At 34.9% G+C, this 25,993-nt stretch overlaps 1 protein-coding gene and 1 pseudogene across 1 annotated transcript; one reads left to right on the forward strand and one right to left on the reverse strand.

The window, feature by feature from the left end:
- Positions 1-13,718, reverse strand: part of LOC125841782 (probable cinnamyl alcohol dehydrogenase 6) — a 14,812-nt pseudogene extending 1,094 nt beyond the window's left edge.
- A 6,285-nt stretch (positions 13,719-20,003) lies between these two features.
- LOC125841784 (uncharacterized) lies at positions 20,004-22,284 on the forward strand. The gene is made up of 4 exons (XM_049520951.1): positions 20,004-20,276; positions 20,376-20,436; positions 21,035-22,070; positions 22,206-22,284. Exons 1-4 carry the CDS (start codon positions 20,004-20,006, stop codon positions 22,282-22,284), a joined length of 1,449 nt encoding a protein of 482 aa, XP_049376908.1.
- Positions 22,285-25,993: the final 3,709 nt, after the last annotated feature.

Raw genomic sequence — 25,993 nt, forward strand, 5'->3', positions numbered from 1 at the left:
CTACATTCCTTCTTCTAGTTCCAGAAGGTACCTTTTATAGACCAGTCCATCTCCTCTATTCTCGAAAGCGATTGAACCAGCCACCCAGATGAGACTCCCGCTGAAAATCATTCTTTTTTTGACAAAACCTGCCACCAAACTTAGTCATCTCTGCCTCGCTGCGGGCCGGTCAGCACCTCCGAAAGAAAAGGAGGACTTCATTCAGTGAAGATAAGTTTTGTACTCAATTAATTTCTCAGTCCCTCTAGTCGGGTGGGCGCCGGCCGACAATTAAGGTATAGAGAAAGCTCCAAGAAGCTTCCATTGATCAACCTTATTCAGGCACATCAATCAAAGATCTTGCTTACCGGATAACTTTCCTAGTGAAGGAGAGAAAGTTTGACAAGCTAAGAAAGTCTCGTTGAAAGCATGCTCTGACTATGACGACTATTTTCACTAGTTTCAAAGGCTTGATTGACCCTTGGGATTGAATCTGGCTAGGGGGTGCCCTCGTAAAGACTAAAACCTCGTTACGCCGAAAATAGTAGAGGTGCGACAGCGCTTTGGTAGTGAGTGGAAACTTACTTTTTGTCTGGTTAGTAGGAATTTCTTGGCTGCTAAGGGATTAGTCCAAGTTAGATCGAGAAGTAAGAGTTTGTAATTGAAGTCGGGGGGGGGGGGGCTGGATTGTACAGCTTTCTCTAAACAAGGAATTTCTCGAGCATTCACTTTATCGAAAAACAGACTGAGTTCGTCTCAACAAAAAAAAAATCTTTGTATAAAGATCATTTTTTGAGGATTTTACTGAGCAAAATTCATGGTTGAACTCTTTTGTCCCGGAATAAGTTATCCCTCTCCTTGAGTGGTATAGTAATCCCGTGATAACTTACAAGTAAATGACAAAAATATCTCTTTAAATCTTTTTTATACATCACTTTTCACATTCATGAAGGGTATTTTTGTAAACAAATAAATTGTTCTTAAAATTTATTATTTTGAATACAACAAACCAAACACTCAAAAAAATAATTGTAGCATAACTTATCTCATCATAACTAATCTTATCATAACTATTCCATCATAACTTGAATTCAAACCAAACGACTCCCAAGTTTTGAAAAAAATGTTTATTGAATTTCGTATACAATTAAACATCGTCATATAAATTGAAATGAAATGAATAGGCATAATACATAAATATGTACTCTCTTTTTCAAAGATGATTTTCTTATCAATCATGTACATGTTTATACAAGATCTTCAAAAATACAAGATTTAATGAGGCATAATACATAAACATGACCCCTTAACTGGACGTCAATTGACAACTATGACCTTTAATTTTGGGTGTACACAAGTAGACACTTAAACTTGTATAAAATTGAACAAATTGACGCATTCGTCCTACATGACATCCTACGTGTATTATGTCATGTAGGACATGCGTGTCTACTTGTGCACACTCAAAGTTGAAGGGCATAGTTATCCACTGAAGTCAAGTTAAGCATCATGTTTATGTATTATGTCATTTAATTATATGAAACAATAAAATTAATTACCTTCATTTCATCCTCATTGGTGGCAACAACAAAATCATGTGCACCTAATAGCTCTTTAGCATCTTTTTCTTTGGATGGAAAGGTGTTAAAGACAGTTACATGATGACCATATGCTTTGCCAAATTTGATAGCCAAATGTCCCAAACCTCCTAAGCCAACCACTCCTATTTGTTTTAAATAATTAAGTGGCTGTCTTTTATTAGTGTGTACACTGTTATCACCTAATAACGATGCTGCTCTATCCAAGGTTGTTTGGCATATGTATTACATAATCTAAAATCATGATAAATGTAACAAATTCAGATTTTTTAAAATCAAGAAAAATTTGAGGACTTGGAAAGAAGGAGATTTAATAGGACAAATCAACATTAACATATTTCAAAATTAGAATTATATATTAATGAGTTGTTGACTAGGTTGAATTTAAAGTTTTGATGATTAAAAAATATTCTCTACATTTATTTAAATACTATGGTAGAGTTTTGAAAAAAGAGTAAGATACTAGACTTAATTTCCTTTGATTATAAAGTTATAACCTAAAATTACTCAAAGTAATTTTAGTAGAAAATTGAGACATATCCTACATAAATACTAGGTCGTGATTCTTTTACTCTATTTAGCAAGGAATTTTTCACGATAAAATATTCTATATTGATCACATTCTGCACTTCAATACATGAGACGTGGTAACTTAAAATAACACATATATAAAAAAACTATGTATAGAATTTGACATGTCTGTGATCTGCAACCAACATAGTTGAATACCCACCATAAGTAATGCTTCCATCCCAAAATATGCTATTGTATACAGAAACAAATTGCTTACAATAATTTTCTTGAGAAGATGATCAATGCTTCCCAATCTTGAAATTGTTAACTTTACTTCCCACCTTTTCAATTATTCATGTTATTTCATACCTGTAAAATTAATATTTCAAATGTCACAAATTCGCATATTTAGAAAATTATTATATAATTGTAAAAAATATTTTTTAAAAATAATTACCCTGGAACAAGAGGGTATATAGTGTCACCCCAATCATTCTTGGCAAAATGGACATCAGTACGACACATGCCACAGTACAAGATCTTGATAGTCACATCACTAATTCCATTTTCTCTGACATCATTAAAAAAAATATTTTAGGCCAAACATCTATTTCTTTACCTGATATCAGAGTAAGACACATCTCAATTATTATTTACTGATGTTGGTCCCCAGTATTAAATTCTTCACGCTCTAGATTGTTTAAACCTTAGCATGAAGTTGGGTGTGGAAGAGTCTCACATCACATCATGTTGGAAATAATAATTCAAATTTGGAGTAGAAATCTTAGGTGTTTAGGATTTATTATTTATGGTATTTACTTATTCATGTTTAATTAGGATTTGTTAGTTATAGTGGTTCCTAGTCCTAGTTTAATTTGATTTCTTACTTTTATAAATATGGATGTTGTTAGTTATTTTCAATATACATAAAATATAAAAAACATAGAAATACACAAAACATATGTAGAATAGATAGAACTTGAAGTAAGATTAAAAAACCTTTGAGTTTATAAATAATTTTTTTTTTCTTCAAATTGGTATCAGAGCTTCTACGATTCTGGTAAAAGATCTTCGAATTTTCGCTGCCGGCGGGCGGCTGTGACCCATATATGTTGTCCGTCTGGCCAATGATCATGTTGACAAAAGTTGGGCGAATAATATATGCATAAAAAGGACATACTAGGAGGAAAGACTTACAAAATATTGCATATTTAAAAAAGTGCAACCAAGCACAAAAGAAAGAAACTCTTCTCTAAATTAAAAGTTAGAGGAAGTAAAAAAAAAACAAAAAGAAAAAGAATTGATGGGAAGGGCATCAACGAGAGTTGGAGAGAGAGTGCTCCCATACAAAAAAAAAACACAAAAAGAAAAGGAGTTGATGGGAAAGGCATCAACGAGAGTTAGAGAGAGAGTGATCCAACATCAAAAACAAAAAAAAGGCGTTGGTGGAAGGGCATCAACCTTGGAAGTTTAAGAGAAGTGCTTCAACACAACCAAGAGAAAAAATATTGTGAGTTGGAGAGAAAGTGCTCTAACACTTGGAAGTTGGAGAGAAGTGTTCCAATACAACCAAGAAAAAAAATATCGTGAGTTGGAGAGAAAGTGCTCCAACACTTAGAAGTTGGAGAGAAGGTGCTCCAACACAAAAAAAAAGAATTGAAGAGAAGTACTCCAAGCATTGAAGATTGAAGATTGAAGATTGAAGATTGAAGATTGAAGACTGAAGAGAAGTTCTCCAATTCAACAACAATGACAAGAAGAATGAGACAAGAGTATACATCTTTGAATTACGAGAGAATGTTGGAAATAATAATTCAAAGTTGGAGTAGGAATCCTAGGTATTTAGGATTTATTATTTATGGTATTTACTTATTCATGTTAAATTAGGATTTGTTAGTTATAGTGGTTCCTAGTTCTAGTTTAATTTGACTTCTCACTTTTATAAATAGAGATGTTGGTAGTTATTTTCAATATACAGAAAATATAGAAAACATAGAAATACACAAAACATACGTAGAATAGATAGAACTTGAAGTAAGATTCAAGAACCTTTGAGTTTATAAATAAAATAAAAAAATTCCTTCAAATTGGTATCAGAGCTTCTACGATCCTGGTAGAAGATCTTAGAGTTTTAGCTGTCGGCGGGTTACTATGACCCATATATGATGCCCGTCTGGCCAATGATCATGTTGACAAAAGCTGGCAAATAATATATGTATGAAGAGGACATGTTAGGAGGAAAGACTTACAAATTATTACATATTTAAAGAAGCGCAACCAAGCACAAGAGGAAGAAACTCTTCTATAAATTAAAAGTTAGAGAAAGTAAAAAAAACAAAAGAAAAAGAGTTGATGGGAAAGGCATCAACGAGAGTTGGAGAGAGAGTGCTCCAACACAAAAAGAAAAGTAGTTGATGGGAAGGGCATCAACGATAGTTAGAGAAAGAGAGAGTGCTCCAACACCAATAACAAAAAAAAACTAAAAGAAAAGACGTTGGTGGGAAGGGCATCAACCTTGGAAGTTGAAGAGAAGTATTTCAACACAACCAAGAGAAAAAATATTGTCAGTTGGAGAGAAAGTGCTCCAACACTTGGAAGTTGGAGAGAAGTGCTCCAATACAACCAACAAAAAAAACATCGTGAGTTGAAGAGAAAGTACTCCAACACTTGGAAGTTAGAGAAGGTTCTCCAACACAACCAAGAAAAAAAAAGAGAATTGAAGAGAAGTACTCCTAGAATTGAAGATTCAAGACTGAAGAGAATACAACTTTGAATTACGGGAGAATGTTGGAAACAATAATTCAAAGTTGGAGTAGGAATCCTAGGTGTTTAGTATTTATTATTTATGGTATTTACTTATTCATGTTTAATTAGGATTTGTTAGTTATAGTGGTTCATAGTCCTAGTTTAATTTGGTTTCTTACTTTTATAAATATGGATGTTGTTAGTTATTTTCAATATACAACAAATATAGAAAACATAGAAATACATAAAACATGCGTAGAATAAATAGAACTTGAAGTAAGATTCAAGAACCTTTGTGTAACACGTCGACTTTTCAAAACGTCTAAATTAACTCGTATCTTTGTGGAAAGACAAGGAGGGTGGGTAATAAATTAAGAATTATGTGGTATGTCATATTTTAAGTGTTCAAGGGTTGTATCTCAAGTTTTGAAGTTAGGTAAGTGGCAAAATAAAAGTTGGCGAAAGTTATTGTAAGTTCCTTTTTAAAGAGGGTTTTACTACGGACTGCCGGAGCAGAATCCAGGTCGGGTCAAAAATATGGTATGTCGGCTTACTCAACGTTTTAAGCCATGAAAACATTTCTTTTCACTTCCAAAACCAGAAAGAAAGCTTAAGAGAGACTTCCTATGGAGTTCTTGCACGATTAAGTTATTGGTGTTTCTTCAAGGTTTACACTTGGTTAACTAATGTGTGTACCAGTTGTGTATATATAGTGTTTGTGAAGCTTAAGACATAAGGAACAATTTTTGTGAAGGAACTACGGTCTTTCGAGCGTTCATTGGAAAGGTATGTTAAGGTTATTCTCTTCGTTCAACATGTTTCCTTAGAGCTTGGGAGTGATATAATATGGTAGTTAGTGTTGGTGATCTTGTAGATGTAATTGTGAGTGGTTGGCTGATTGAGTGGTTATAAACCCTCATTTTAGGGACTCATAATCTGTTAAGAACGACCCTAAGTTAGGAACGACTTGGAGATTATTCATATATATTGTTTATAGCTAAATTGCTCGCCTTTAGCCTATTCAAATTGTTTGTTGTCGCCCTTGGGGCAATTGTGGTTAGTTGTTGAGCTATGAACTGCCTATGGGGGGCTATGATGTTGTCTAATAGGACTATGTTGTTGCCTAAGAGGGTTATGTGTTGCCCACAGGGGTATATCGATGCCAAAGAGTATTATGTGTTGCCTATGGGGCTATTTTGACGCTAAATAGGGCTATATGTTGCCTACAGGGCTATGTGCAGCCCACTGAGCTAAGAGGGCTATGCGCTACCTACGGGGCTATATCATTGTCAAAAAAGGTTGTGTGACTTCTTATAAAGACAAGGGGCTACCAATAGGGGTATGTAGATTGATTTGACACCTTTTGGGCTTATGGGGGCCTAGGTAGGTGGTATGTTGTTTGTACTTTCCGAGCTTATAGGTGCTTGGTTAGGTTGATGTTTGATCATTTTTGTATTTTTAGATTCAATAGTGGGTTAGTATGCTTATCTAAAATTTGATTTCCTTACGTGATTGATTTTGGTATATTATGATACTTGCTCATTTAGTCTATATCATTTCATACTCTGTACATTATTTTGTAGTGACTCCCCATTTCCTGGGGGGGCGCTGCATTCATGCATGCAGGTCCCAGCAAATGACCCAGTAAACCTCCTCAGCAGCAGGATTGACTTCTATCCGATTGGCCAGCCCCTTTCCTCCGGAGCTGCCATAGTTAGGAGGTTTGTTAGCTTCTGTTGTATATATCTTTATAGGTAGCACTACTAAAAAAACAACATTTAGTGACGGATATTAGCGACGAACTATATTGAGTTACTATATAACGACGAATTTACGACGGAATTACCATTTTGTTGCAAAATTAACAATTGATTTTTTGATTTATAATATAGCGACGGATTTGCAACGGAATATTTAATTCGTCGCTAATTATTAGCGTGAAATTTTGGCGCCTAATTTTTCCTATGGATTTAGTAACAAAATAAGGGTGACAAATTCAATTAATATTTGGCGACAAAATTAGCAACGGAAAAAAGGTCGCTAAACTTTTATATATATTTTTATAAAATTTATATTATATAGTGACGAAAATATCTGTCAATATAATATTTTCTAAATATATATATTTATTTGAAAGTGAATCTATCACTAATTCTGTTGCAATTTTTTAAAAGTGATATATTCTTAGGGCACAAAATATTCACACTCACACTCTCATAACATTTCAGAGATGAAGCTCTGAAACTCCATTTCGATTTCAAACTCCATCCTGAAGCTGGTAACACTCGAAGCTCTGAAGTAAGTCTCCATCTAGAAAGGTTAGCGCTCAAACTCCATTTCGATTTCAAAGCTTCAGTTTCCCAAATGGATTTGCTGGTTCAGATATCAAGGGGAATCAATTTCCCAAGATGGGTTTATCAAGAACTAGTTATAAAATCAAAACCCTAGCTCCAATTTGTAGTATTTCAACATCTAGGCCAACTTCGATTTTGACGACTTTCAACTCTTTCTCTCTGGAAAATAGGAACCCCTACTAGGAATTTTGGTCAGATTCCTGCATTAGGATATCATATTAACTAGACATACCATTGTTTTCCAGTTTCAACTCGACATACCATTGTTTTCTAGTTGCAAAATATGAACCCTAACTAGGAATCGTTTCACTCGATCACTAAAAATAGAGATTTTAGTCGTTTGGGTGTTATGAAAATATGATATTTTAACTATGCACTCTTTCCATTTCGTTTAGCTTGAAGTAAGATTTGGTAATTTCTCTAGAAATTTGAATGTTTTGAAAATAGAGGTTTTTTTAGAAGTAAAGTTTTCTGAAAATAGGTGTTAGGGTTCAAGCAAGCATCTAGAATTAGGTACAAGCATTTTACATTGATTTCACATTGATTTGTTTTAGTTTTCTACTGCAGGTAACTTTTATTGTTGTGACTACTCACTATCGACTCATTTTCTCTGTAAAAGGTATCTCTCTTTTTCTCACCTGCACAATATCTTTCTTTTTTTTTTTAGAAAAATGTGTTGATATAAATTTTCTGTTTATACTTTTGTTTGAGTTCATTTTTTGGTGATAAATAATGTTAGTGTAATATTGAATCTAGTGTTAAAAAGTTGCTTCTGGTTGATTTTAGTATTCTGATTTAGGATCTTTTGAACTTGTGTGATATATAACTTCTTTTTGTTTTTTTGATTGATATTCTAAAGTGGTTCTTTATGTTTTTCTCACTTGAAATGTACTATGAGTGCTGTTGGTGGTAGTGATCTGGAAGTTATGGTTGTTATTCCTAATGATCAGCTTTCTGCTATGAATTATTACGATAAAGCTAAAGATTGGGTTAAACGTAATGTCACACGTTACAATTAAACTTGACTTGTTTTATGGTTTATATTGATGATCTGTGCCGTTAAATAAGCATTTGTTTGAAAGAGTGGACTTTCTAGTGCTTTTTTTTGTTGTAAATTGAAAGAATGATACTATGGTTAAAACTCTTTCTTGTCAGTTATGAATATGTATTAAAGGAGCTTAGAAAGAAAAATAATTGTTTCCTCCGAGAGTTTATTAAAATACCCTCTCTATCTAAATCAAAAATATTAGATTAGACATTTAATAATCATCAAATTTTTATGTTCAAGGAGAGAATGATCAATTTATACACTATAAAGTCTAGGCTAGATGTGGTAAAATGAGTTGTTACTGAAATAAGTGATGTGAAGCTTCAATAACATGTAATATAATGAAATAAAGGATTTCTCAAAGGGCTAAAACAAGCCTCAATATTCTGTTGAAATAAGGAACTTCATAGAGTGCATTTATAAACGACATTGGATAACTAATGTTCCAGGTTGAAATAAGCCTCAATTAAAGCTGACGACTCCTAGAAGCCGACATTATCAGTTGTAGAATTGTCTGAAATCAATTCTGGTTACCTTCCAGAAAATCAATACATCATTGCTTTTTCAGTTTAAGGTCATCAGTGTCTTGCTTCTCTGCCAAGTGTTTAGAAGTTGGCGCTATTTTGTTTTCTCATGGTGCCACAAGCTTACAAGTTTGGGAGCTATTTGATTTACTAAACACGTAGTTAATAATATATTTTAACACGTGCAAGCTAACTCGACTAAATGAACCTCTAGTCCTTATAATGAAAGAGGCTAAATGAAGTAAAACTCTTTGCATTTCATCAATGTGTTGCCTGATTAAGTGAACAAGGTGAAGTTTGTAATAGCATCTGATAGGAGGCCTTTACATGTTCTTAATTCGCCAATTAAACTTGAGAAATAAAATTATATACTGTTTAAATGTTGCAGATATTTGCGGCTGTAATTACCAAGTCAATTTAATGTTTAAATGTTGCGGGTATTTGCTGCCATAACCTCAGCATCAAGATCTGGTTGATATTCGCTCGAAGTAAGTCTTGTTCTTCATTTCTATCTCTGCTTTAGCTAAAGAATTAAGTCCCGAGGTATTTACTTTACTGAATCTAATAGTGGGTGCTTAAAATTAGAATGCTTTAATTATTCTATAAGTTGACGAAACTTAGAATACTTTAGTAACTGTTATGTAAGTTTACTATAATCACTAATTGTTTTAGTAGATCATAAGCTTTTTTTAAGTCTGCCTAATGAACAACTTTATAAAATGTTCTTGTTTTGTCAATATGCGTATTTTGTCCGAATTTGATGAATATAAATGATAGTACCTTTTGGTAAATCAGTTTTTGCTTGTTACTTGCTACTTTGTAAATTTAAACATTATTAGGAACATGAATAATCTAGAGTGTGGTTGTATGTATGAGAGGTTGGATGGACGAGGGGCTATTAATTCTAATTTCATAATTTGAGTGGATAAATTTATCCAATTTGCATGTTCGCAATAGAATCGTATGAGCGGTAACAAAGTTAGATGTCCATGTAAAAAATGTCACAACTTTAAGTTCATCAAGGGGAAAAAGATGTGATCGGTGAGATTTCTTCAAATCAGGATTTGTATAGTGTTGCTCAACCCGAATCAGGATATGATAATCCATACCGACTTTGATGTAGTTGGTCCTAACTTTCCCTAAGGTTCGAGTTGGCAATCTTTTAGATATATTGAACCCGAGTCGTCTCATCCTTGTGAACCTTCAATGGAAGAAGATCTTAATCCCGAGTCCCAAAAATTATATGATTTGCTACAGGTAGCTGATGCAAAATTATATCCAACACCAAGTGAGTTATATTTGCACGTTCATAGACATGGTCATGATGGAAAATCATTTGTTGGTGAGTGTTCTTGAATTGTCCATGTAAGTCTAAAACTTTAAAGCCTATCTAAAAATGTAAATGTCAGGTCTCATAGGTTCAAAATCATATTAGTTTCTATTGTTTTTGTAAAATGCAGGTGTTGTTTTGATGTATTTTCGCTGCAATTTTAGTGTTGTTTTAGTGCGATTCTATTGTTGTTTTAGAGTGAAGTGCAGTTGTTTGTTGTGCAATTCTAGTCGTGTTTTAGAGCGTATTTGTTGCTCCTGTTTTGGTATAATGCAGGTGTTGTTTTAATGTTTTTTCGCTACAATTTTGGTATTGTTTTAGTGCTATCCTACTGCTGTTTTAGTGTGACTTTAGTGCAGTTGTTTTTTGTGCAATTCTAGTCATGTTTTAGAGCGTATTTGTTGCTCCTGTTTTGGTATAATGCAGGTGTTATTTTAATGCTTTTCCACTGCAGTTTTAATGTTGTTTTAGTGCGATCCTACTGCTGTTTTAGTGTGATTCTAATGCAGTTATTTTTGGTGCAATTTCAATCCTGTTTTAAAGTGAATCTGCTGCTGCTTCAGTGTAATTTAGGTGTTGTTTGAGGCTTTTTTTTGTGCAATTTTAGTGTAATTCAGGTGTAATTCATTATCCAACAAGATTAAACTTACATTTGGCTGCCATCTTGACCATGTAATCATCTTTCTCAAATACCACTACTGACAGTCCCTGTTTAGTGGTGTTAACAGGGCTAGTAAACTCAATAGGAATATCATTTTTGGAGTGATTGTGGCTTAGACAAGCAACATATGATTGAATAATCGTATAGGGGGCTGGTTCAGGGATTGAGTTAACTTTATGTTAAAGGAAAATGGATTCAACAAAAAGTCCTTCTTGGTATTATTTTGAGGAGGCTGTTGGTGATTTTGATTGCCCTGGGCTGTTCTTGTCCATTTGATGTTGGGTTCTAGTATTTGTCAACTGAGAATTTTATGTTATCAGATAAAATCACAATCTCCCCATGGGCATGTTTATGTGCATTTTGCAAAGGAGTAACATTCTTGCTAATTTGTTCATTTACACCATTGTGTAAATGACCTTCACTGTTAGTGTAAGTATCATCACAATTAGTGTTAGAAAAGGGCTTACCTAATTTCTTCATATTGTCTTGAATTTGCTGTTCTTCGATGTTACCTTTTTGCAGCTTCTGATTATCATGTTGAGTAGGTTGGGTTCTTTCGACCATAGTGTGAGTGCTTGCAGGTTCCTTTCGCAGTTCAATTTGAATGGGAGTTGGAGTAGACACCATTGGGTTGTCCTGAATCCCAAATGAGAAATTTAGGACTGTGCATCATCAGAGTAGTTCCCTGCAACTTGATTCCTTGATTTTTTATTATATGTAAAGTGTTTTTTTATCATTTACACCATTGTGTTTTGGGGGGTCTTGAGACCTCTTGCCCTGTTTTGTGTGTGTGTTTTGGGGGGTCTTAAGACCTCTTGCCCTGTTTTGTGTGTGTGTTTTGAGGGGTCTTGAGACCTCTTATCCTGTTTTTATCATATGGTTGAAAAATGTACATTGCATTTAAGCTTATGCATCTTTCTGTATTTTCCTTCAAAAACTTTTTTGTTCCCTATCTTTAATGCTTTCTCATTTCCTCTACTTATTATAGGAAAAATATGAAAAAATATTACAGGAAAAAATTGTGTCTCAAACTGATATTGATCAATGTAAAGCATATTACCAAGCTGTGGGGGGGAGAAAAGAAAAGAAGAATATACGGTCTTGGATCTGAAGAAAAAAATTACTGTGGGCAGAATCGTTGTGGCTCATCATCATTACCACCTCCATTTTCTCAATCAACATCGACAACAAATATGGATGAGTTTGTAAAGCAAATGATGCCTACACTTACTAGTCATCTTATTCCTATTATTGTTGAGCAGGTGCAAGCAGCGATTATTGATCCCTCTGGCAACCCATCGCTTGTGACACCCATAGTGCCTCCTACTACTAATGTGGATGAGGTTGATCCCTCAATTTCAAGTGACGATAGTATCCCTTAGTCTCCCATAACTTTATTTTTTGATATTGTCATGTTTTTTGGAAACTACAAATTGTGTACTAACATTTTGATGAATGTAGGTACATTTAAGAGTACTTTATAGTTTTCTTTAGATATTTTTAACCAAAAATATGTGGTTTAGATTTTTCTATTTATATATTATGAATCGTCTATGAGTATTATATTATATGAATGTTTGTTATTTTTAGAGTATTTAATAATTTAAATTTAATTTATTTCTAATTATAAATTAGAAATAATTATAGAAGAATAATTTTTAGCAACAAATTTAACGACTATTTGGTCGTTGCTATGTAAAGAATGTAGGGGACGGATTAGCGATGGATTATTGAAGGCCTAATATGTTGAGACAGATTATGTTGCGACGGAAATTTCGTCGCAAATTTATCCAAAATGATGAAATGAATTATGAATTAGCAACAAAACTATATAAATATAATGACGACTATGTCTGTCGCTAACAATGGCGACAGAAATATTTTGTCACTATTACGTCGCTAAACTTGTGACGAAACTCATTTTTTCATCCTAGAATTATGAAATTAGCAACAAAATTATATAAATATAATAACGACTATGTCCGTCACTAACAAGTGGCGACGAAAATATTTCGTCACTATGATGTCACTAAACTAGTGACGAAACTCATATTTTCGTCACTAAGAGCCTATTAACGAGCGTAATAGCAACGGTCAATAATTCGTTGCTAATCCGTCACTAATCATGTTTAGTGACGGATTTTCATTGGATAGTGACGGATTTTGCCCGTCAGTAAACACTATTTTTTTTGTAGTGTAGGTTGGGGCCCTGTCCCGCCAATCTTTACTACTCTTAGAGGCTTGCAGACTAGTGTGTGGGATGTATAGCTACGTTATGGCCATGCTGGCCTCGTTTGTTGCTTTGCTGAAGCTTGTGAGCTGTTTGATGTATTGTCTTGATATATACCCGCTTTCAATTTTGGTATAGATATCATGGTGGCCTCGACGGCCCAATCATGACTTCTGTGCTAGTTGGCTATTTATTTATCTGAACTCTTGGGAGTAGTTGTTTCTTTTATAGATCTGTTGACAGGGGCCTTGTTGGCCGAGAGCTTAGTTTTAAGCCGAGATATACTAGTTGTTCCCCTTGAGTTTGGGGCGTGACACTTTGAGTTTATAAATAAAAAAGATTTTTCTTCACATCAGATGAAAATGGAATGGGTAGTCTCTTTATATGAGCAATGACAGATCGAGTATTTTCACTAAAGAGGTTCAAAAATAAAAATGTATTGCTTTGAGAATGAAGTTGGATCTCAAGATAAATTTAGAACACTCGAAATCACTGAGCCAACTTCTAGTCTTAAGTTCAGGAAATTCACAACTTATTTATATACATAAAAATAATACCTTATATATACAGTTTAATTTTCTGTCGAGAAGATATATTTCTTTAAAACAATGCATGGTGTAACATGAAGATTGTACCTTCTCTTGAAAGTATAGGGTGTGATCTTGCCGGAAGGATCATGAGTTGCCCACCCATTTACAGTCTCTGTGTGGTTTGAAGTTAACATTGTTAAAGCCATAAAAGAAAAAAAAGTGAAAGTTATTAATAATCTGATTCAAAATATTAATGTAGTACTGCTTTATTTATGCCCTAAATGTTAAACTTAGGATACAATTTTATACTGAAGAACTCACCTAAATAATGTAAGCTTCACTTGGTTTAAAAAAAGACAAAATACATCAGTTAGATTCAAAGTATTTTAATCAATAAAGTATTGAGTGAGGTCATTAGACAGGACATGCAATTTCAATTTATCAAAGATATGACCTTAGATAGGAATTTGTGGATGACACACATTAGGGTAGAAGGATAGTAGATAGAAGTGTGATGTTTTTTTATCCGTCCATACTATTAGTTGTAGTATTTCCTAATTGTAATTTCTTGTCCTTTGATTTATGTTATTGTTTGTGGTTGCTTAATTACTTCGACTATATATCACAATGTTTTGTTGTAGTTACTGTTTGTTTTTCGTTACTATTTGCAATTTCATGTACGTATGTTACTTTTTCTCTAAACTACTTTGAATGCTATTTCTTGAGCCAAATAGGTCTACTGAAAATAGTCTTTCTACCTCTGAGATGAGGTAAGGTCTTCGTACTTTTTTATCATTTTTAGCCCCACTTTATAGACTATTCTAGGCACGTTGTTATTATTTAGATTTAAAGTATTGTTCCTTATCAGTTGTGTTGACACCCAATTTTGGACCTCCACATAATAGATTAGTCATCGAGCTTCTTAAATTCCAAATGATTTGAAATAATTAGTTTTTATAAAGTTCAAAATATTTTTCAAGTTACTTTTAATTGATTTTATCATTTTTATAATTTTTAACTAATATATATGTTTTATATAATTTGGTATATAATTAGTATATTTTATAAACATTTTGAAAATCATCTCAAAAAGATTTTAATTTTAGTAAGTTTTTTTAAAAATTAGTTTAGTTTAAATTATGCTTATCTTTTTTAGTTATTAGTTTATAATTAAGTTAATTATTTTATTTTGTTAAAATTAAGAAGCTCATTAATTAATTAATATTAATTTATCTTATTTGAATCTTAACCAAATTTGCTAATTAGCTCAATTTGGCAATGTTTTGAATTCTTTACGGCCATAATTGCAATTCATCTAGCTATTTTGTGTTCGCAAATCTAACCTTTTTCCCCCATCTTAATCCTTTCTATTTTTAAACCAATTAGAAACCAAAGTTAGGTCATTCACTCAGAATTTCCAGCAACCCTTTCCACTTCTGCAACCCATATTTTTCTAATTTCCAGAAGACCCAACTCCCTTTTGTTCTCCACTGCATCAGCCCACTCTTTTTCTCAGACCCGGCCCATTTTTTTTCCTCTCAATAGAAACGCAATAGTCCAGATGCGTGAAAGAACAACAGTATCACAACGTCTCTTCACGCGACGTCAAATAGACGGAAACAACATCAATTATTACACAAACAGCAACCAAATGACATTGGCTCCTCAAACGATTCCAATCGGCAACGTCAAAATACACAGAAAGAAAAAATTCCAATGGCTCCAAGCAGAGGACGCGTCATCTTCTTCACCTAGTATGATAGTACTGCTCTAGCCGCGATTCCAGCGAAAAGCACATGCAAATTCGTCCTTCTAGCCTTGGATTGAGTTGCGTGGCATTTTGAGGACGATGGAGCAATATGGGACGTTCGCCTCACCCCTTTCCCTTTCAAATTCGGGTGAATTCAAGCAAAATTCAACTTTTTCCATTATTCTTGCGGAGGATTTTTTAAATTTCAAGAGGTTGGGCCCTATCCTTATTCGGTTTCCACATTTTTTCCCCCAAATGATGAACCCTAATTCCCATCTATATAAACCTCCTCCTTGTTCATGGTTGGTGGTTGGATTTTTTGAGAAAAAACACTAAGAAAGTAAACACAGAAAAATAGCTATAGAATATATACTAAATACATTGGAAAAAGAGAAAGAAGAGTTAGTTTTTGTTTGAGTCTCACTCTTCTAGCTTGATCACCATCGTTTTTTTCTAAGTTATTTCGATTTTGAGTTGCTGTTTGGGCCTCTCGCTTGTTGTCCGGTTTGTATTTGTGTGGAAGGATTCGTCTCTTTGCTCGTCCCGTCCCTGTTCGTTGCCCGCAACAAGAGGATTTTATCTAATATGTTCAAGTTTAAATCTTCCTTTTCATGATAATCTTTTTGAAATTTATATACATGTATTTCATTTTCAAAAATGATTTATCGCCTGTTTAATCTGGTTTCCACTATTTATGGTTCTTCTCAAGATTTCTCGGCTAAGTTGTACTCATTTTGATTTTTGTTTGTTTATTTGTTGATGATTTTGATACTGCTCTGTCCATATTTGTCGAAATAGAGTCCATGTTTTTGCTATGTGTTTGGAAGATGTCGGATGCGTTTAGTTTCTTTGAATGCAAGTTGAGTTTAGTAATTTGTGTTCTTTTAAAAGCATGCCTGCAAATCTGTTAGTTCCTTCTGCTCGACTCCTGTATTATTTTTCACCGGTTGTTTTGGCTTTTAAATGAGATTGAAATTTTGCTATCTTCTTTTATGCCTAAGTATAGCTTGGATTGTTTTGGTATTGTTTAATGGTTAAAAAATCTGGAAATTTTAGTCTTTAACAGTCATTTTTCACCTTCGTATCCATTTTATGATAGATTGTTTCTTCATAATCTATGTTTCCTTTTAGTATCATGTGAATATATGTTTCTTTTTCGGCTTAAGTTAGCAGTGTGCTCTAAGTATCTCTCTGTGTGCCCTCTTAATTTGGTCATCATGCATTTTCATCTTTTGTTCTGGAATATTATTTGGTGCCTTAAGCTCTTGAATTTCATGGATTAGCTCGACCGAGGTAGTTTGTTTAATTCCTAGTGGATTGAAAATATTTTAGTATAGTTTGGTAAATCTTGATGTTTAAAATCAGTAACACTGCTTGATGATTTCTTGTGGCATAGCTATGCTTATCTCTAATTATTATTATTTTTCAAATGACTTAGTCACATAGGTTTTTATTTCAGTTAAATCTGCTAAAAGATGTACATTCATCCTAAAATGGCTCTCAATGATTAGTTAAATTGCAGTCTTTTCTCTTGCATTTAATATTGTTCTAATAATCTGTAATGCTTGTTTGGCCTCTATGTTATATTGTGTTTTGTTGGGTTTTCTTCTTCCATCTTTAAAAAGAAAAATTGATCCTTATCCATTTGTCTGGGAAGTGATGTAGTTATATTTTGTTTTCTAGTGCAAAGTTTTAATTTTTGTTGGTTGATTATATTAGCCTAATATTACTACTCTTTGACATTATTTGAAGAAGGAGGACTATGTGTTAATAATGTTTTTACCAATTTGAGGTCAACGGTAGTCTAGTTCAATCGTGTATTCGGGACGTCGTTAGTTTTTTTTCGGGATTATTGTTTCAAAGTGTTTTATTGCTTTCCGTTTCTCTTGTTAATTATTATGAGTATTGCTTATATATTTTACTTCTTTTGTTACATGTGAAATTTGTCCGAGTTCATTATGATCTCCTATCGCCTTCTCCTTGCATTTCGAAAGAGCCATAAAGGCTTAAACTCTACCTCTTTGAGTCAGCCAGCCATTAAAATTGATGTACAGGGTTGGAAAACTGAAAATGTCTGTCTCGGGAGTCGAAAATGCACTGATATACAGTGTGATACAAAGATATACAATAGTTATATACGCGATGTGTTGCAGCACAAATGGCCCCAAAAGGCCTACAAAATTCCATGTCTTGTATTGTGTTAAAATTGGGCCGAAATCCCACCTTTTATTTGGGTATTGTCTTGATAGTTTAGGACCAGTGAAGATGGGCCTAAGGCCCAAAGAAATAAATTTCAAGATTTAGCCTAGGACAGGTACAAAAAAGGGGCATGAATTTTGCCCTAAAACGAAAAAATGGGCCCAAGTACTGGCCCAAGCGGACAGATCCAGACTTGGGCCCAAATCTTCTTTCCCTATCTACTTAATTGTCATTATGTGTTTATTTGTTAAAACTAATTTTAAGGTTTCAAAAATTCAACTCCCCAAAAGATAACCATTTTGAATTAAATATTTAAAATTAAGTAAATATTTTTACTTTCTCTTATTCAAGTTTGTGTGTTTTCTTAAAATTGTTTAGTCAAATAGTTAATTATCGGATAACCGCGTGTTAGCGGACATTTTGAGTGTCTTTAAACCCTTCTCGAAATGCTAATATGAACTCCGAACCCCCTTTTAATATTTCCATTAGATTTCTGTTTGTCTTTTGGAAAAAATAGTGTTCTTAATTTTACTTTAAAAATTAAGTGACGACTCTCTAAATCGGTCTAATTATTTTTAAATAAAACTAAATAACGAATTTGCTGGGAAATTGAATGGGTTTTAACCTTAAGATTAATTTATTTGGCTATTTGTTTATTTGCTTACTTGTTTCAATTCTTGTAAATTATTAAACTGTGGCATTTCATCGCATTGATTCTGCCAAATGACAAATAGTTTACATTAGGAAAAAAGGTGGTTGCGTGGCTTACCACAACTGTCCTTCAGAAAAACACAATTTGAATTCTTTGGAAGTGATAAACGAATAGTTGGTTTATGGTTATCCAACGTCGTTTATTAGACATCACCCTGTTGTTCGTCCGACTCGGGTAACCCGTCATTTCTAAACCAATTCTAGTCAACCTAGAGTAGAGCAAAACCAAATCCAAATCTAAGCATTATTCTAAGACGGCTTAATACCCAATGAGTATTAAGTCCATTAGCAAAACCGTCAAAAATCATGTCCAAGATTCACGACCTAATGACATATCATATTATTTGACATTTGAAATATGTATGTATGGAAACCTGATTGTTACCTATTAGGGGGGAGGGGGCAGGAATCCTAATTGTGCTCTATTTTGTAGGTATGGCTCAGTTTTTAAAGTTCGACATGGTTGTAAGGGCCCCAGATTTGCTTAAGTAATGGTACAATGACCTCAACGTTTTTCACAGAAAGGACCTCAACAAATATGTAGGAGCCTTGACAGGGCTTATCAACATGGTTGGATGACCCGAACTGATCGAAATCCTCACCGGCTACTGGGACAATGAGAAAATGGTGTTCCGATTTGGAACCATGGAAATCACCCCGACTATCGAGCAAATTCGAGATGGCATAGATACTGTAGGTACAGGGCTTGAAAGAAGAGTAAGAAAACATGAGGACATCCTAATCCCTAACAAGCCTACTGTCGGAGAAATTACAAAGTGGCTCGGATTAAGAAAGGATTGCGCACACTGGGCTCTTGGGTCAAGCATCGCTTTCAGGGATCTCTATATCATATTTGGACATGCAAGCTTCTACGCAAATCATAACCAAGAGTTCAGGGTTACTTTTAGAGAATGGGATGGGATCAGATCCCTGGCGTTCACTATTGCATTGTTAGGTACTATGGTTTTTCCCTAAGGCCCAAGCCTCAGTAACAACACCCGGATAATCATGCTAGCAAACACTCTATTCTACAGGCATGAGAACCAGAATCAAGTGAAGTATTATCCCATCGTTGTCATCCTATCTGACATATCCGTGCTTTAGGGAAGTGTAGAAAAGGGCATCGTTACTTTCAGGGCTATAACCTCTTTCTCCAATGGTGGATAATGAGCCACTTGGCGAAGGGACACAAGACTCAAAAGCTCCATACTCTCGATGAGCATAATTCTCTTAAGAGTTTGAATGATATGTTGTTTGGGGCAGATTTAGAAAAAAGGAGAACCAGAGAAAGATTGGCTCAGATTTCTCCGAATTAAGAGAAGAAGATATTCAGTGGATGTTCGACCGTTTCTTCTTGAAAAATACCATAGTATGAGGCGACAAACAACTTGTACTTCCTCTACCAGGTATTCGGGGTATCCATCGATATGTACCCATCTGGGTCCTGAGGCAGTTTGGAAGAAAGCAAACTACACCCCCCAAACACATACTACCATATCTATGTGTTTGACATCGGGGATGATAGAATGTCTAAGGCTTCAGAGATGTTGTGATAATGGGAAAAAGTAGTACGAATGGATAAAGACACCATTGCCGCATACCAATTTAATGCTGGGTATATGAAAATTACAAAGCTTGGTTGAAAGACAATTTGCAAGGCATCTCCTTCCTAGTTCCAAACATCTACCGCAGTTTGGAGGACAAAGAATCCAAGGCTTTGATAGAATTGAGAGAGGTCATAAAGAAAGCCCAGGAAATGCACGAGGAATTTCTCTGAAAGAAAGAGGAGGATAAATACGCCTTCAATGGTGTAACCCAAGAATTAGAAAGCATGAAGCGCGATTTTGGGGAGCTCAACGCATGGATGAAAAGTAAGAGGGGAGAGATGCGGTTTGAAAATTGGGAAGAAAAAAGGCACCGGTACGACGGATACTGGCTAATGATTCAGTATAGGCCTCAGCACTACATGGGAAAGACAGCCTTTATTACGCCTTGGGGTGTATATCATTATCGGGTGATGCCTTTTGGCCTCAAGAATGCCAGTGCTACTTATACGAGGGCTATGAAAACCATCTTTCATGATATGATTCATAAGGAGATTGAGGTATATGTAGATGATGTCATAATCAAATCTTGCGAGAGTTCGGATCACTTTAATCACTTGAGAAAGTTCTTTGATCGCCTGTGTCGATATAATTTGAAGTTAAATCCCGCCAAATGTGCTTTTGGAGTGACAGCTGGTAAGCTGTTGGGATTTATAGTCAGTAAGAGGGACATTGAGCTTAACCCTTCCAAAATCAAAACGATTCAAGAGTTACCTCCTCTGAAGACCAAGAAAGAGATGAGTTTCTTGGGAAGGTTGAATTACATTAGCCGATTCATAACTCAATCCACCATAGTGTGCGAGCCCACCTTTAAGTTGTTGAAAAAAGATGCCCTGACAAAGTGGATCGGAGAATGTCAAACTGCTTTTGATGCCATCAAGAATTATTTGTCCAATCCGCCGATGTTAGTTCCTCCACGATAAGGGAGTCCATTGTTGATATATATGTCTATCTCGGATAATACATTTGGATGTATTCTTGGTCAACATGATGAAACTGGGAAGAAGGATTGAGCCATTTATTACGTGAGCAAGAAATTCACTCCATATGAGGCATGTTACACTCTTTTGGAGAGAATATGTTGTGCTTTGACTTAGATCGCTCAGAAGTTGAGACATTATTTGTCTTCTTATACCACATACCTTATTTCCAGAATAAACCCGTTGAGATATATTTTCCAGAAAGCAATGCCGAATGGGAAGTTGGCTAAATGGCAAATGCTTTTGAGTGAGTTTGACATTGTGTGTGATTCAAAAAGCGATAAAGGCACAAGCCTTGGCTGATCACCTTGCGGAAAATCCAGTTGATGAAGAGTATAAACCGCTAAAGAATAATTTTCCCGATGAAGAAGTAGCATTTGTGGGTGATATTTCTGAAGCATACCGTGGTTGGAAAGTATTCTTTGATGGAGCGGCAAACCACCAAGGGAAATGTATCGGGGCAGTCTTAGTGTCAGAATCTGGTCAGCACTATCTTATGGCGGCTAAACTCCGATTTGATTGCACGAACAACATGGCAGAATACGACACTTGCATCCTTGGTTTGAAGATGGCCATCGACATGAATGTTCATGAGCTTCTGGTTATTGGAGATTCAAATTTGCTGATTCATCAGGTTCAAAGAGAATGGGCCGTGAAAAACCCAAAGATCACACTGTATGTGCAGTATATACAGAAGTTGTGTAAGACATTTTGCAAGATTGAATTCAGACACACTCCTAGGACACAAAATGAGTTAGCCGATGCTCTTGCCAGCATCGCATCAATGATTAAACATCCAGATACAAGTTACATTGATCCAGTGGATATAGAGATAAAAGAGCAGTTTGTTCATTGTTCATATATTGAAGTGGAACCAGATAGTTTACCTTGGTATTTTGACATCAAGAAGTATTTGGAGACCGGAACTTATCCTGAGAATGCAACGTTTAATCAGAAGAAATCAATACGTCGTATGACTAATAATTTCTTTCCAAGTGGAGAAATCCTTTATAGGAGGACTCCAGACTTAGGTCTTCTCAGATGCGTTGGCACTAGTGAATCTGTGAAGCTTATGGAACAGATACACGCTGGAGTTTGTGGTACGCATATGAATGGGCTCACCTTGGCGAAGAAGATCCTCCGAGCCGGTTACTTTTGGATGACTATGAAGCATGATTGTTACAACTTTGTGCAAAATTGTCATAAATGTCAAGTGCATGGTGATTTGATTCAAGTGCCGCCTCGTGAACTCAATGCTACGAGTTCGCCTTGGCCTTTCGTAGCTTGGGGCATGGATGTCATTGGTCCAATAGAGTCAGCCGCCTCTAAAGGACACAGATTCATTTTGGTTGCCATTGACTATTTCACCAAGTGGGTGGAAACAACTTCGTATAAGTCGATGACCAAGAAAGTTGTAGTTGATTTCGTGCACAATAATTTGATATGTAGGTTCGGAGTACCAGAATCCATCATTACCGATAATGGAGCAAATCTCAACAGTCACTTGATAAGAGAGATATGTGAATAATTCAAGATTACTCACCGAAACTCAACCGCTTATCATCCCCAAATGAATGGAGTTGTAGAAGCCGCTAACAAGAATATCAAGAAGATTTTGAGGAAAATGATCGACAATCACAGAGGCAGGCAAGATATGCTGTCGTATGCTTTGTTGGGATACAGAACGACTGTCGGAACATCAATTGGAGCAACTCCATACTTATTAGTATATGGAACAGAAACAGTTATACCTACCGAAGTTGAAATACCTTCATTGAGAATCATCCAAGAAGCTTAATTGAGTGATGTTGACTGGGTTCGCAAGCGGATTGATCAATTAACATTGATTGATGAGAAGAGAATGGTTGTTGTTTTTCATGGTCAACTGTATCGACAAAGAATGATTCATGCTTTCTACAAGAAAGTAAGAGCCAGAATATTCGAAATTGGCCAGTTGGTCCTTAAACACATTTTTCTTCATCAGGATGAGTACAAAGGGAAATTGCACCAAATTGGCAAGGACCCTACATGGTTCGTAAAGTGTTATCCGGAGGTGTCTTGGTCCTGTCGGAGATAGATAGCACCGAATAACCGAAACTGATCAACTTAGATGCTGTCAAAAGATATTATGTGTGAAGTTTTAGTCTGTATTTCTGTTATTTCCTTGTAATTGTTCTATTTGCTTGTAATCGTTTCTGTTTAGAACTTTACCCCTTTGTAATGAACTACGTCTGACCTGAATTCTCAAGATTGAGATACATAGGTGGCCTATGTTGGCCTCGATCGGTTCCTTGTTTTATTTCCTTATTTTTGTTAATCCTCGAGAAAGGGGAACTACGTTTGACCTGATTCCTGCTTCAACGGGATGCGTAGGCACCACAACGGTTCGGTCATATCTCTCATAAGATTTCTATTTTTTCTTTACAGTAGAAACTGGGACAAAATTTTTGAGAGGGACCAAAAAATTCTCAAGAAGAAGATCTCTCCAACAAGTCAAGACTGAAGTTACATTGAGAATTGCAATTGGGACAGAATTTTTTAGAGGATCTAAAAAATTCCATGGTTTGTTCATCAACAGTTAAAGATACACAAAGACAGTTAACTAGGACAGAAATTTTTGAGGATGACCTCAAAATTTCAATAAGGTTCATCGGCGGTGGGAACAACTTTGAATACTTCTCAACAACTAATCGGTAGACCTCGAAGTATTAACTTCAAAGGCGTTCGCTAAGCTTGACGTGACATGACATTTGACAGTGACCTTTTTCAAATATTACTTTTCGAAAATGTATTTTCCTTAAAAAAAATTCTTTCATGTTTCAATTTTTTACTTATCTACTAAGAGGCGGGAGATCGGAGAAATCAACCGGAAATAGCAAGACAAAGAACAGACAATCGAAGAGATCGACACAGACCAGTTCATTTTTTAAACTAACAATTTTTCTGTAGATGCAGGTTTATAGGTTTGCCTCAAGATTAGCATATTCCTCCATTCAATTAATATGGAGAAGTCACAAGGGCGATGAGCTCCCCAAAATTGATAATTTTTCTCTAAATGCAGGAAAAAATTTATGCTTTTTATGACAAAGAATTGAGAATATAAGTAGCATTATTTCATTTAAATTCTTATCAAGGTGAGGTCCATGATGAACATACAACTGTGTTCAGAAATGGAACAAATGAAAATCCTGACAAAAGACATTTTACTGTTTTCCATCAACTGAAAATACCTGGAGGACGTTATCTGCATCTTATTATCAGACATGATAATATTACTACACGAAGAGTCATTTATGTTGTATTGTCGAATGAGATGATACCACTACTCTGAGGACATTTTTATTTGTATTGTCGATTAAGACGATATCGCCACCCAGAAGATCAGTTATGTTGTTCGGTGAAGCATTTTCTTCGTTCGTTACCAGGGAGGCATCACAAAGAGAAAAGAGTCATGCATCATCAAGAGAAAGTAGTCATGTGTCAAAGAGAAGGAGTCATGCACAAAGAGAAAAGAGTTATGCATCATCAAAGAGAAAGGAGTCATGTATCACAAAGAGAAAGAAGTCATGCATCGCAAGAGAAAGGAGTCATGCGTCACAAAGAGAAAGAAGTCATGTATCAAAGAGAAGGAGTCATACGTCACAAAGAGAAAGAAGTCATGTATCAAAGAGAAAGGAGTCGTGCATCGTAAGAGAAAGATTCACCCATCACAAGAAAATCAACATCAGTTGCATCACTTTCATTTGCAAGAACGACATCAATAAAATCATCAACAACGACATCAAAAGAACTATCAACATATTACATCAGCCTATTTTATTACTTCAACATCAAAGAAAGAGTACATTGGAGATTATATTGCAAATATGAGACAGAAGCTTTATTTGCTTTACATCAAGTCTGATGAAGTTGACGTCAAATGTTCAATGAGAGCAATTAAGTGTTAACACGGTAAAAGACGTTATCTCCCCATTTGAACTACATTTTTTATCCTAATGAGTTTCATCTCAGTCTTTGTCGAGAGCATCCGAAAGGATGAATTTTCCAAAATAAACCACAGGTGCGAACGACATCAAAAAGGATACAGCACAACGTAGAACTTTTTCTTAGCAGCGAACTGGGACATAGTCCAAAGAGGAGTATCAAACTCTTAGGACGCAAGCTGAAGAGTGACTTCCACCACAATCAAACCACACCCCTATCAGAAGGCATGTGGGTTTTTCTTTAGGTTTCTCAGTTTCAGTTTCGCATCTGAAAATTTTTTGTTTTCACCGAAAGTAGCTTTCTAATCCAAGTGACAATGCGCTAGGGGCTTTGGAAATTATGTCCGCGCAAGTTCCTATTTATGGGTGTGAAGCAAGCCACATTCATGGCTAAGAGGTTGTGAGCCTCCTTTTCATATTCAACTTACTTTGTCGCTTTTCCAGAATCAAAGGTTAGCTTGCATAATGGATTTCCTTTTCAACCGATTGAGTTGAACTACAAACAGCTCGATTCCCTAAGTTAAGGGATATGTAGGCGGGATCAGTGTTGAAAACTCAATTGTATCCCAACATTCGCTCTTAAATCTTATTCTCGAGCATTTCGGTCCCCTCATTATTCGATATCGGAATGACTTTTGAATTCTTTCAAAATCGTGCATAAAATTGAGCATATCGAACTACAAGTGAAATGAATTCTCATATAGCCTGAGATATGTAAGAAACCCACTTCCGGGTTCGGTCATAATTCCTAAAGTCCGTACCAAATCCCTTTTCCAAAAGATGAAGATGTGGTCGGTCAAAATTGGATTCGTCAATTTCATATTCCTCGAATCTCTTTCATCAATCCAAGTCAAATGAGAGACAGTTGTTTGACACCCAATTTTGGACCTCCACATAATAGATTAGTCATCGAGCTTCTTAAATTCCAAACGATTTGAAATAATTAGATTTTATAAAGTTCAAAATATTTTTCAAGTTACTTTTAATCGATTTTATCATTTTTATAAATTTTAACTAATATATATGTTTTATATAATTAGTATATTTTATAAACATTTTGAAAATCATCTCAAAAAGATTTTAATTTTAGTAAGTTTTTAGTAAATTAGTTTAGTTTAAATTATGCTTATCTTTTTTAGTTATTAGTTTATAATTAAGTTAATTATTTTATTTTGTTTAAATTAAGAAGCTCGTTAATTAATTAATATTAATTTATCTTATTTGAATCTTAACCAAATTTGCTAATTAGCTCAA

The sequence above is a fragment of the Solanum stenotomum genome, chromosome 10, assembly GCF_019186545.1.
Source record: "Solanum stenotomum isolate F172 chromosome 10, ASM1918654v1, whole genome shotgun sequence".
NCBI classification, from domain to species: domain Eukaryota; kingdom Viridiplantae; phylum Streptophyta; class Magnoliopsida; order Solanales; family Solanaceae; genus Solanum; species Solanum stenotomum.